The sequence below is a fragment of the Oncorhynchus gorbuscha genome, linkage group LG03 (genome assembly GCF_021184085.1).
Source record: "Oncorhynchus gorbuscha isolate QuinsamMale2020 ecotype Even-year linkage group LG03, OgorEven_v1.0, whole genome shotgun sequence".
In the NCBI taxonomy this organism is placed as follows: domain Eukaryota; kingdom Metazoa; phylum Chordata; class Actinopteri; order Salmoniformes; family Salmonidae; genus Oncorhynchus; species Oncorhynchus gorbuscha.
The window spans coordinates 49,569,160-49,583,429 of NC_060175.1; the positions used below are offsets into that span (position 1 = coordinate 49,569,160).

Below are 14,270 nucleotides of genomic sequence, written 5' to 3' on the forward strand. Positions count from 1 at the left end.
TCAGATTATCTATATTCTACAATAACCCATATTGGAGTGCTAAGGCCCAGGCTGTGCTGAGGCCCAGGCAATATGGGTGTTGAACTCACATCTGCAGCAGGGACTTCAGGTTCAGCCGGCAGAGGGGCCAGCTGAATAGATAGACAGATAAGACACATGGTCTGGGTTAGTCAAGGTCTGGGTTAGACCACAGTCCGCTGGCAAATTAACCTCAGGCAGTTCTCAGGTCACTTGCCTCACAGTGCAAACAGATCAATGCAAGGCCATTCCCGCTTCACCAAGGACCTCCTTGTATGTCTGGCTGGTTACAGTTGATCAGTTGGCCCATCATGTGCCCGACAGCAATAAAAGCGCATGACTCAAAGCCAGCCACGACGAAGGGGACAACAAACACGCCCTTATCTGACGTTTCTATGCTAAGTCTCTGCTGTTATTAGAGCATGTGTCTTGTGTTATATAATCAAACATCACTATTATACTCTCCCTGTGTTCATATGCCTGCATGGGGTTGCCACTGCTTTCTCCCAGTTGCTTGCATAGCAAAATGAACACCTTGACGTAGGACAATGAATGGACTGTTTAGTTAATGTGAGCAGAAATTGCAGGTCCTAAAATGAAGGCCAAGGGCTTTAAGGGACAAACCAGACTTGCAGTTATGGCTTTTAGTGGCATGATGGCGCTACAAGTAGGCCTATTAGTGATACAGTGCATAATAATACAGGCAAATGGAAACAAAACATGTACGAATACATTTAAAAACCTAAACCATTAGCTAATGCTGATTTGTTGATGTTGTTCATACTCAATGTTTGACAAAGTACCCCAAGAGAAAAGAGAGACATTTGATTTTCTGTGGGCTGACTGCAGAAATGAAACGCTTGCTTCAACACCAATGTTAAAAAGGACTTTTAGGAAGAGAGAGACAGACTGACGGATGTGATACATTTAAATGGTGCAAAGTGAAAAGGCAGAGACAGATACATAGACAGACCACAGTGCCTCAGTAACGCAGTCATGCTGACTCTGAGTAATTGTGAGACTAGACAAGAATCTCCCCTTATCAGGCCCCTGTTTACGTAAAACATCCATTTGCACAGGAAAAAGGATGATGCATGCAAACAAGGCTGAAAAGGTTTTAACCCTGATTCACTTGTCGAATTCAATTAAAGCACAACATCATAAAGCTACTTTTCAATGGGTTTCCGATCCGTCAACATATTCAGTGGTGGAGCATGACAATCATTATGGGCCTTATCTGCCCTGATTTGTCTTCCATGAGTCCCGGGGATCTGAACGCTGGGGGTCGCCCATGCTTTTCCCATGGAACTGCTGGCATCAGCCCTGGACACAGCTAGACCCATGACCGCCAACATTGGTCCCACTTGTACGTTTTCTCAGACTGTATGACGTAAACTATATTGTGGTATAGTGGGCTGAATCACTGCTCCACTGCGATACAGGGCCAAACATAAGGTCATCTTAATGGAAGTTACAATCACATTTCAGCCGTGGAAAGATGAGACGACTCCCCCATGGAGTTTCCACTTGTCTCTGCACTTGTTTTCAGGGTGTGTCACATGGGTCTGTAGTCAGAATCGTACCACCCCTTCCTTCTCCTTATTATATAATCTGCCGGGCCTCTCTCCTAGTGACAGTGACTGTCATAGACACCCCAGCACCCCTCCCCCCACCCTCCTATCCCCTAGCATGGAAGATTACAGGTCAAAGAATAAATAGGCAGGGGGAGGGAGACATACAGGCTTTCAAGAAAGAGAGACAAACAGGAAGACAATCATAGGAGATAAAGGGGGATAAGGGTGGAGGACAGAGAGATTATTTATTTTGTTCTTATCTGACACCATTACATCAGTGGCGGGCCTGAAACAGTTAACACTCCCTTGCCCGCCCCAGCGCCGCCCAACACGAGGCGCTGCCAGTCTCTCAGTAAACAGCTCCGCCACACTTTTATTGCCAATTACTTCTGAAGGTCACATCAGTGGAGAGTGAATTTCAGGGGGGGGGGGGGGGTATGCTAGCTCTTACATAACCGCTGCCTGAGAGCTGGCGGGAACCCAAGTATCGTGCAGGACGAAGGCAGGCTGCAGGGAACCTGGGACAGAGCGGCATGGCCAGCAAAAGTGCCTATAGTTTTCCCTGTTGGAGGGGATCAGAGAAACAACCAAGGTTCCCTCAAATCGCCTCACACACACTGCAGCAGCTCTGAGTATAGCTGAGGACAAGCAGGGAAATGCTGAGGCAGAGGACACCAGCACTGTGGGATGTAGAACGGCCATGAGAGGAGCGAACAGGGAGAGACGAAGAGGGAGGAAAAAGATTGGTAGAGAGATATAAATAGAGAGAGAGGGAGACAGAGAGTTTGCCAGGGATAATGAGACGATAGAGATCCACTGGCACGGGGACACACAGCGATGCGAGGGAGCAAGAGAGACACATGCGGACACAAACAGACCGTCGTGCCCTCTCCTGCATAGAAATCATCTCTATTGCGTAACCCCCCCCCAGGTCAGCACACAACATATCGCCAACCTAAAGCCATATTATCTCTGCTTTCTGCTGACCCTATTACATTATCCCACCCACCCCCGACACAAACACGCACACCGACTCAGGGTACTACAGTACCCTACGCTTCTCAGATTAATAATGAGAGTACTGTCCTGCATGGCAGAGCTCTCCTGTAGCAGTGGGAAGCCACAGAGGAGCTGGCATACCGAGCAGCGCAGCAAGCTTAACACAGGGCTTACGGAACAGCTAACTGACAGACAGCTCAGTGCTGCTGCTGCTGTTTCTGCTGCAGAGGGGAAGTGTGGGCTTTGGATCAGCCTGGGGTATGGGACACTGCATCCCACAGTAGGGCCCTCCTAGGTCCATGCACGTGCTGGATGTATGGGTGGGTGTGTGTGTGTGTGTGTGTGTGTGTGTGTGTGTGTGTGTGTGTGTGTGTGTGTGTGTGTGTGTGTGTGTGTGTGTGTGTGTGTGTGTGTGTGTGTGTGTGTGTGTGTGTGTGTGTGTAAAGTATGTGTGTACATTCTTCAGACAGTAAAACGGGGAGGGGGCGTTGAGGCAACAAAGAAGCAGTCTATCTGTTCACTCCCATTTTAGGAGGGAGCGTCAGGGATTGTTTTTGGGAGGGGAAGCAGCTGGGGATTTCCAACACTGGATACCACATGGAGGGAGGGAAGGAGGGGTAGAGAAAGAGAGAAAATACACTCATGTGAGCATGTGATCTCCTGGCAGACATGCAGCTTAGAGTGTAGGCTCTCCAACAGCCACTCAGTCTGATATCTATGTTTACCTTTCCTTCTTATCTCTCCCTCTCTTGTTTTCTTTCCTTTTTTCAGAAATGAAGTTTCACACCCTAAAGTGACTCATTCCATTCTTGTGCTCATTTACAGTACAATAAATCAAGTGCTTGAATTTGTGAGTAGAAAATGTTGTTGTGACCAAAAAGTTAAACTACAGTAATACAGCAACTTATACTAAATGATATCTTCCAAAGGTAAAAAACAAACAAACAATACAATCTATGGTTGAAAGCTGTGCTCTTATATGCCACACCCTCTCAATGTATGCTTTGGAATGGGGTGTACTGTAGTCTGGTGCTTCGCCATTGACAAGGGTAATATTAACTGTTGCGTAACATCCAGGAACTATAAACACTTCTAAGTAAGAAGTTAGACCCTCCCATATGGCACTGGTCCCAGCCTCTCTGAAAGTCCCTAAACAGACAGATACAGTACCAGATGAAAGGTTAAAATTTAAAAAAAAAGAATATCTCCACTGTCCTTAAGGCAGACACAGACACAGAAACACAGACCTGAATGTACATATACAGTAGCAAGCACACCTGCACACACCAACCCCCTTACCCTCTATGGATGTTGGTATGCTCTGGTGTCCGCCACTACATTTAAGGGATAGCTTCACGTGTATAAATACTCACACACCTGCTGTGGTAATGATGGTGAGGAATTTAGGGGGAACCACCCTGTCCCTCTGACCACCACCCAAAGAGAGTCTGGGTATGATCAACCCCCCCCCCTCAGGGTCTGCCATTATGGTCTGTGTGCACTGTTTCCAAAAATACCAGATTCCTAACATGCAATTCCAGTCTGAAAAAAACTGTATAAAGACCTGTGGATCTATGTACACAACGACCATAATTCAACTTTAAGCAGACGACTACAATCAGACATGTGTTCAAATACATGGACCTCTGTATCTGGGCCGTTCCACCAATTGGATGCCTTTTGAGTCGTGTAACTTGATAAAAAAAATATATATATATATATGATTTCACCTCATTTTTACATGACCTAATGTGTATATGTTAACCTTAAATTAAAAAAAGTGTTTTCCATCTCAAGAGGTTAAATAAAAATACTACTATGATAAGTGCCAAATAAAGTAACAGGGTTGACCGTAACTGGGTTGACAGTAACAGGGTTGACCGTAACTGGGTTGACAGTAACAGGGTTGAGAATTTCATCCATACATCCCCTTGTGTCAGGGTGAATGGAAGCCTGTTGCGTACAACAGGGAAAGGCAGTTGAACGCAAACTTTACAGAAAAAAAAGTATTGTTAAAACATTTGTAGCCTGTCTACTGGTTGATGTGTTCTGCTCGACCCCACTCACTTTTCCACCTCAAAACACCAGAAAATTGCTCAAAATAGTAGAACCAGCTCACCTGCTTCTACACTATGATTTGATTGTTAGATGTTGTGTTTCTTTTGTAAAAAAAAAATTTACAGTACAAAAAAAGAAGAGTTTTCATCATATTAAAAGGAGAGTTCAGTTCATGTGACAGGGTTGACCTTAAAATGAGAGACAGACGTAAAATGAATAACTAATCACATGAAATAAATAATCATCTTCAATATCTGAAGCTAAAGCAAGTTAAGTTAAAGCAACAAAATAACTAGGGCTTTACAATGATGGTGAAAACTTGAGAGACATTTTGGGGTTAAGTGGGTTAATAAAGTCCTAGAAGTCACAGAGGGTGTGCAGAGGGACATGTCAAAATGTAGAATTTTGGCACTTTAGCAAATCTTTATTCATATTAACTGTCAGATTTATTGAATTCTCCATGTGGTCTATATTAAAAGGGCACATCATTTAATATAAATGGCTTTTAAATTGCAATATTGGTGCGCAATTTCTACTTGAAATATCGAAGTGATGCAAAAGGCACTTTTTTCTTGGAACAAACCATCTGGCATCTAAAATACTTTTTTTGGTGTATTTGAGTATTCTCAAACACACAGCCCAAAACAAACACTTTTATTTGAAGTATTTGAATGGCTAATTGTAAAAACCAAATAGTCTGCCAAATTGTATTTGACAGTATTTTCGAATACTTGTTTGAAATACTATTTCCCGATACCTGGGTTAAATGTGTGGGAGTGAATTTGAGTCTGAGTATTTTGAACCCAGGTCTGACTACAATACAGACACATTGGAGTGTAGCAAGTTGGCAACACCAAAAAGTGCTTAGCATGCTAGTGGCACGGTAACACACACGGAAACAAGCAGCTACACTGAAGTCAGCAGCACGTAACAAGACAGAAAAACCACCAGCACAGGCACATCTATCTACACCACACGACTAGTACGAGACAGAAACCGAACGAAAGAAGGAAAATGATCAACCTCAGCCACATCCATCTCATCATCAAAGGCAATGTGCTGGAAGAGAAGAGTATACAGGCAGAGTTAGTAGAGCTGGGTTAGGAGGAGGGGTGGCAGCTGAAAACAGACAAACAGTAGGTAAGAAACCCCACACCATGTCAGTCAGTCAGTCAGTTAGTAAAAACACACAGGTTACTGCATTTTAAAGCAATGGATTGCCCTCGCTCAACAGAACAGAAAGCAGAGTGAACCAAGGTCATTAATCAGAGATTAGTACAAAGAGTCATTTACAGCCCATACAGTAAATGCTGTATTAGTGTTAATGGTGTATTAGAGTTAAAGTTCAATTACAGCGTGCTGGTGCTGTTAAAGTATACTGGAACTGTCCCCAACCACCAAACATAGACAAGTCATTTTCAGATGGACACTAATCCATTGTGGTTTATGTGTGTGTCTGACTGTGCCAATAGGAAAAGCACTGAGGATACCATATATACACACCCTTGGCATCTTATTCCTGCAGAAAGGCAGCTGCTACTGTAGGTTTTAAACCAAACCAAAAGACTCATCCCAACCAACACAGACATAATGTACTACCAGTATCATCTGGGGGGAAGGCAGAGGGCAACAGAGGAAAACTTAACCTCCAGCTTTGCTGTTAACCTCTGACCTTTGCACTGACCTCTGTAAAGAGCTACAGAATACCAGGCCTCTTAGAAAGCACTCAGTTTCCGCTCATGATAAAACCCAGTGTAGAGAGAACAAGGGAAGTATTGTGAGATGGTGGTGAAGACGGCCATTTACCTTCTCCCCATAGCCACGGTCTTTGGTCATCATCTCCCTCAGAGTCTGCAGCACCTTGATACACAGCCGCTCCTCGTTCTCCTCCAGTAGCTGCTTGGTGTGTTTGATCAGCCTGGGCAGAGGGACAGGGACAGAGACAGGGACAGGAGGAGAGGTGTATCACACTGTACAGAACTGCACTCCCCTCCCAAAAAAAACACTTCAGTGATAACAAACCCTGATTTCAGAGTCACCCCTATAGTATGTACTGTTAAGCTTGAGTAATTAAGAGATAATATTATGTTTGCTTGACATATCGTAATTGATTGGCTTAATTCATTATTGGTCATAAATGCTAGGGGTAGAGATTGACCTCACGTGGGTCTTAGAGGTGCTGTCAATCAGATCAGGTGCTGTGTGACTTGTATTCATTGATAGGAGTGTTTCAGTCCAAATGATCAATCATGTGTATGAACACTTCAATGAAAATCATTAGACCCAATTTATTCCCGGCATACAAGCTTTCCTAAAGGTCCCATTGTATTCTACTGTACATATTACGGTTAGTACTGTACTGCATTACCTTTGAAATGTAAGTCATTGTTCTGAATCAGTGTGAACATGTGGTATCTCACGTGCTACTCCACACATTAATCCCCCCTGCCTGCGGCCCTTTACAGTACGCTAACCCCTGAGCCGGCACCTGTTCAAAAAGCCCAGACGCCCGCCCTCATGCCCAGTAATCCAATCTCAGCCCTTATCAAACACAACAGACACAGGAATGGCCTGGCCCGTGTAAGGCAGGGAGGGAGGGAGCCCTGTGTGAGGGAGGGAGAGCTCCAGTAGGTTCAGGGCAGGACACGTGAAAACAAAGCCCTGGGTCACTACAGTAGCATGTTTTGAGCAGCACGCCCTGATCAATGACGGATTCAGTTACTGTACACTTGTACATGATAAGTGTCCCAACTCTAGTTACAGTACAGCAGGTACAGTATGAAAGAGCACAACACATTCCTCAACACTGAGACAGTATCAGGAGACTGTGCAGACTTCCCAGTTAAACCACAGCTAGATCAATTTCTAGTGGCTAAAACCTCAGTCGGTTTACAACTGCTGTGGGAAATTTTTCGCAATTTCTAAGAAGATTACAGACTGTGGTTTATCACTGGACATAGCAAGAGGCACGTCCATTGTTAGTCAGCATGTCAATGAGGTGGGTGGCTTGCAGTGGTTAGTGGGTACATGAGTCTTACTTGGAAATGAAGCCACCGCTTTCACACTTCCTGCGGGCATCTGTGTTCTCAGGAAAGAGTAGCTCTGGGCGATGCAGCACATCCACCAGTACAGATAGCTCAGCCTGGACCAAAGGACGCAGACGGTCCTCTAGAGCCGACACTATGTCCTTAAACACAGAGAAATGCAGAAGACAGGCATGGTTAGAGAGGTAACAGAACAGAAATAGGACACAGACAGGGCACAGGCACACTCAGGATATTGGCACACTGAGTGTTACACCAGTGGTAGGTCTAGATGAGGCCCAACCGAACTGTATGAGATTGGGGCCTGGATTCCAGCCCCTACATTTGAAGTCGTGACCAAACAAGATACAGGGAAGCTGACAAAAATGAAAAACACCATGGTGAACTTTGTGACCTTACTGTCTCAGAATACACACTGGAAAAAAATGTATAAAAGCAGAAGTAGACCTCGGTTTACCAAAAACCTCGAAAACAGACCAGCCCAATCCAACTCCCCTCACCCCTCTCTATATCCCCATGAGTCAGAGTCATGATAAACTCCATGGAAATAAGAAAACTGTTACATTTGCGTCACACTGTGTGTTGATTGTAGACATTGTCTTGCGTAGGTGGGAGGGAAGGCGGGAGGGGTTCTGGTAGAGTTACTGTATACAGTGTGATGGGTACAAAGAAATTGCAACACACACACTAGGTTAGCTTTCTGGGGGACTACAGGTCATTCCTTACTAACGCAGTTCCATGAATTCTGTTTCTGGGAACTGGTCAATTCATCACAGCCATTTTCAATTATTGCCATAGTTTTACAAGATGATTTAAGTCAAAACTGAAACTAGGCCACTTAGGAACATTCAACGTTGTCTTGGTAAGCAACTCTAGTGAATATTTGGCTTTGTGTTTTCGGTTATTGTCCTGGTGAAAGAGGAATTTCAAATCAAATCAAATTTGATTTGTCACATGGCAGAATACAACAGGTATTCCTTACTGTGAAATGCTTACTTACAAGCCCTTAACCAACAACGCAGTTCAAGAAATAGAGTTAAGAAAATATTTACTAAATAAACTAAAGTAACACAATAAAAAGTAGCACAAAATGACACACCAATAACGAGGCTATATACAGGGGGTACCGGTACCGAGTCAATGTGTGGGGGTACAGATTAGTTCAGGTAGTTTGTACATGTAGGTAGGGGTAAAGTGACTATGCATAGATAATAAACAACAAGTATCAGTAGTGTAAAAATAAAGGAGGTGGGGGGTCAATGTAAATAGCCCGGGGTGGCATTTGATTAATTGTTCAGCAGTCTTATAGCTTATTAGAAGCTGTTAAAGAGCCTTTTGGACCTAGACTTGGCGCTCTGGTACCGCTTGCCGCTGTGCGGTAGCAGAGAGAACAGTCTATGACCTGGGTGACTGGAGTCTTTGACAATTTTATGTATCTTCCTCTGACACCGCCTAGTATAGAGGTCCTGGATGGCAGGAAGCTTGGCCCCAGTGATGTACTGGGCCGTACGCACTACCCTCTGTAGCACCTTACGGTCGGATGCCAAGCAGTTGCCATACCAGGCGGTGATGCAACTGGTTAGGATGCTCTCAATGGTGCAGCTGTAGACATTTTTTAGGTTCTGGGGACCCATGCCAAATCTTTTCAGCCTCCTGAGGGGGGAAATGTGTTGTCGTGCTCTCTTGTGTTTGGACCATGTTGCTGATGTGGACACCAAGGAACTTGAAACTCTCGACAGAGTGACTCCATTGCAAATTCTTGTGTGACTAGTTAAGCAAATTTTTGCGACTGAACTTTAGGCTTGCCATTACAAAGGGCTTGAATACATATTGACTCAAGACATTTCAGCTTTTCATTTTTTATTAATTTGTAAAATGTTCTAAAAACATAATTCCACTTTGACATTATGGGATATTGTGTGTAGGCCAGTGACATACAATCTAAATGTAATCCATTTTAAATTGAGGCTGTAACAAAACAAATTGTGGACAAAGTCAAGGGGTGTGAATACTTTCTGAAGGCACTGTATTCCTGAATCCTCACCTGCAGCCTTTCTATGATGTTCCTGTAGCTAACGGACGCAGTGGCGTTGGAGTCCCTCCTGGGGGCGTTCTTGGCGGAGAGTCTCCAGCTCAAGATGGACTTGGTGACCACGTTGTTGGACTTGACAAACAGGTTGTTCACCTGGCTGTCCAGGTCCACTGGGATCGCGATGGCTCTGCTCTTGGCTGTGTGAAATGAAACAGTAGGACGCAAACTTAAGAGGGATGCTCGTTTTTTAAAAACTTTTTGAAATATGTATTTTTTTCTTCTAGATGACAGATAAAATGAGCTCATTGACTTGTGACTATAAAGATATGTACTTCTCTGACTTTATCAAGACAGTATTTGGGTAACAGGTGGAGGCCAATTGCAGGTATCTTACCCACGTCAGAGAGCACCTTGATACAGGCCTCAACGGAGGCCTTCTGAGTGGGGTTGAGCCAGTTGCAGTGGTATACCCTGAACACCCCCTGTAGGAGCTGTACAAACACCGGCTGACGAGTCTAAGAGAAAGCGCGAGAGACAGACAGACAGACAGACAGACAGACAGACAGACAGACAGACAGACAGACAGACAGACAGACAGACAGACAGACAGACAGACAGACAGACAGACAGACAGACAGACAGACAGACAGACAGACAGACAGACAGACAGACAGACAGACAGACAGACAGACAGACAGACAGACAGACAGACAGACAGACAGACAGACAGGAAGACAAGACAGTAGATATAAGAGGAGGAAAGAAATCAAAAGACAAGTCAGAAGCTGCACATTAAACAAAGCTAAAATCCCCAGCCGTGATCAACAAAGGCTTTGTGGTTTATCACAGACCATATTTCTATAACCCAGTTTCCCCAACGTGAGGGTGCCATCAGACACAAATTGAGTCATGTTCAGCAGGAAGAAATCAGAGAAAACCTTTGACACCGAGAAAGTATTACCTGAACGTTTATTTACGTTTCAAAGCATTTTCTCCTGTTTGCCCGTACAATTCTCAAACCTTGAACAGTATGTACTGTAAAGGTGCTATAACATACAGTATGTAAGAGGGTCTAACACTTCTAGTATGCCTGTTGGTTACCACCAGAATCAGCTCAGGTCCCAACTACTACTAGAGCAATGTCTAATACATACAGTATCACCGCTACCACCAGGACCAAACAACACCCTGTGAACCAGCTGCACACAAACCTACGGTACAACATACTGTATACCTCAGTTATCTTTCCCAGAATGCTTGCCTGTCATGGGAGAGAAGGGAATGAATATCATTATGGCGGTTCACATCAACTGGTGTATTGAGTCTAATGGGATGTGGGATAGTGGAGGAAATGGGTTGGAAAGGATGTGGAAATGACTATAAGAGAAACTAAACCTAAAACAATCTAAACGAAAACATAGTTCCTTACAGGAATTGGTATTACTAGACAACTCCAGGAGGGATTGCAAAACCCTTAGAGTGAAGTGGACAAATCTTCTCCTCCACCTGTCATACATCTCAACCATTTATAGTAGGCCACGGAGTGATTTACCATTCGTTACGTGACATTTGCAATTATATCCCAGCAAACACATCCCAGTTATCTTGTGAAAACAGGCCTAAAGATCTGGGAAGGAACTGAGGGGAAGATTCTAAAGCATTTGCACACGCCATCTGTAGAGAATTCTTGGAAGGTGCTGACTCAGTTCTGTGAAGACCGGTCATTGAGGAAACGTCTGGCTGCTCTATGACTGCTGGTAAGGAACACACCCAGGGGATGGAAAACCAATTACAATGGGACTTTTACTCATACTTACATACACCTGACGTGCCAGCTATTTGAAGCAAAATGTCATATATTACATGTTAACTGTCGGTGTAGAGCCTTTGGGAATAATGTTTCTTACACACAGACGAGGAAGTTAACACCGTTCACTATCAACAGAAAATGATTGATGACCAGATTTCTCCCAACAGCGTAGAATATCCACCATTCAACTGCTTTTATTTAGTGTTATATGTTACGGTGGTCATGGTTACCTGCAGACTGGTGCTCTGGTCAGAGAAGGGCGAGCTGAAGAAGGTGGTGACGATGCTCATGACGGTCTCTGTCACGTAACCCTCCAGAACCGTGTCTGCATGCTTCCTGTCACTGGTGTTGTTGCACACCTACAGACAGCAGACAACAGACAACCATGGTCAACCTGACTCACTCACCAGACAGACATGGGTAATGGGTGAGCATTCACTGGATCACATTTCCTGGATCCTCACAGGAAGGAGGATAGAATATTGTTTCTCCACGCTGTGATCTCACAGTGCCTCTCAGCAGAACACTCCCAGGAGAACATATAAGGCTAACTTCATTTTTGAGAGTCTCCCTGTAGAATGCTCAGCAGACTATCAACCAGGTCTCAGTAACATGTCACCAGCATGCCTGTTGACTCGCCAACAGATAAGGAAGAGAGGTGATGTGTGTTTGTTTACCCTGCATATGTCCACCAGGAAGTTCTCAAAGAGCTTCCACATGTGGTTGCTGGTGTAGATCTCCTTCATCTCCACCTCTGTGTCCACGTAGCAGTGGTTCAGGAAGTTGATGTAGGCTATCTTCACCTGGAGAAAAAGTTAAGAATGAACAACTTCATAGGTGCCTAAGTACATAATTATCCCAAGAGCCCAGAATGGTCATTTAACTTGCTGCAAGAAGCAAATATTCAAATGAGTCGCATGAATACAACATGTACACCAGGCTCTTGATCATTTCAGTAGACTACCAATGCATGCCGTTTAGCTCTTCGGTCAATCACTCACCTCAGGGATGCAGTCCTCATGGGTGACCACCCTCACTATGTCATCCAAAGGCAGCAGAGAGTTACACTTGATCTCAGTGTAGACGTTTTTTCCCTCGGTGCAGACAGCCAGCAGCTCGACCAGGTGGATGTGGTACCTCAGAGCGCTGTTCTCATCCATACGATCCCGCTCCGACCTCATCATCGTGACCAGGGTCTGGAAGGATGCACGGTCGTTGTAGAACACCAGGACGTCCTCGCCCGAGTTCACCAGCTGAGCAGGAGGAAGACAGAGACTGTCATTATCATAATGCTGCTGACAAATGATATAGATTTGAACAAATTTCTGTTTGGGTAGTATTACAGGTTTATATTGCTAAAATGCATAATGTGTTACATTTGCATTGGAATCATGTGTGCACTGTAATTATGGTGTCCCACCTCAGCCATGACGGTGTCCTGACACTTCTTGATGAATTTGTTTTCGGCTTTGACAATGGTTTGAAGGAATTTGAGGTACTGGACATGGCGGCCATGCGTCTCGGTGCAGTGGATAAAGTGCTGCACCACGCGCTCGTTGATCTCACTGCACAGCTGGAAGTTATTCATGAAAACGTGCTGCATGGTGACTGCCTCCAGAATCTAAAGAGAAGGTGAAATAGAAGCATCAAACTAGTGGACTTATGGTGTGGGAAGGATGGAGTACCACTGGTTCCTCCCAGCCCTAACCCTTTCTCCAGGAAAGTCCACTCACCCCTGGGTTGAGGAATAGGTTGATGTGCTTATGCAGCAGGATCTGGTTCTGCTGGTTCCCTGCACAGAAGTTCTGGAGGAACTCATGAGCCAGCTTCATGATCTCCTGCATACGGACGTCCTCGCCCTGGAGTGTTCATCATAAGTACAGGCAGACACACATCCAAAGAGCTGCAGCTATCATTCAAACCTTCCACAAATTAAATGATTGACCAAGCTTATGTACTGTACAACTCTATGGCATAAATGCTCTAGTGTTTTCTTCATGCCTTTTTGATCAGTATGTGTTGAGAGTATAGGTCTGGCTCATCATATTATCCAGTACCTTCTCATAGGGGATCTGCAGTAGCTCCAGCACCACACTGTGGGCCCCCATGTTCCTCAATAGTCTCTGTTGCTGCTTCTTACTCTTCTTCCCCGATGCTCCCTCCTGGACACACAGCTTACTGAGCCGCAGCAGGATCTGAACACAGGGGAAGAGAGAAGGGGCTCAGAGACTGTCTGCCTTATACATCTCTAATGACTGACAACATATTAAAAGAGTGAAGGCAAGGACTCCTTACACCACCAACTCAGAGATGAGAGAAAATGAAGAAGATGATACCTCCTTCATAACCCTGTAGTTGTAACTGCTGTTGCTTTCCTCCTTCTTTTTGTCAGAGCTGCCTGAATCCCCCTGCACATGGACAGAGTTAGAATGAGAGCTTGTTCATATTCATGTGAAGCATTCCCCCCCAAAAATCATTGAGATGTACAATAATCGTTGGTAAGTTTTAACCAAATACCTTCTTTTTATGGTCGGACTCTGAGGGTCCGTCCCCTCCGTCATCGTCCCCCTGCCTCTTGTACACCCACAGCTCCGACTTCTCCACGATGGAGCGCAGCTGGTCCAAGTCGGACTTGATCTGTTTGTAGTTGTCCACATCTTGACTGGTCACCAAGAGCTGGACCTAAGGGAAGAGGAAGCGCTATAACTCAGTTTAGACTAAAGTTTAATCTCCAC

The 14,270-nt window shown here is 44.7% G+C and overlaps 1 protein-coding gene across 1 annotated transcript in view; it reads right to left on the reverse strand.

The window, feature by feature from the left end:
• Positions 1–14,270, reverse strand: part of itpr1b (inositol 1,4,5-trisphosphate receptor, type 1b) — a 163,453-nt gene that overhangs the window by 75,052 nt on the left and 74,131 nt on the right. Inside the window, 16 exon segments of the mRNA XM_046342783.1 lie at positions 90–131; positions 5,673–5,708; positions 6,456–6,567; positions 7,688–7,836; positions 9,738–9,922; positions 10,120–10,240; positions 10,960–10,986; positions 11,543–11,560; positions 11,766–11,894; positions 12,213–12,338; positions 12,537–12,788; positions 12,956–13,156; positions 13,269–13,394; positions 13,593–13,730; positions 13,872–13,943; positions 14,053–14,217. Of these exon segments, the coding sequence (XP_046198739.1) occupies positions 90–131; positions 5,673–5,708; positions 6,456–6,567; positions 7,688–7,836; positions 9,738–9,922; positions 10,120–10,240; positions 10,960–10,986; positions 11,543–11,560; positions 11,766–11,894; positions 12,213–12,338; positions 12,537–12,788; positions 12,956–13,156; positions 13,269–13,394; positions 13,593–13,730; positions 13,872–13,943; positions 14,053–14,217 (1,899 nt within the window).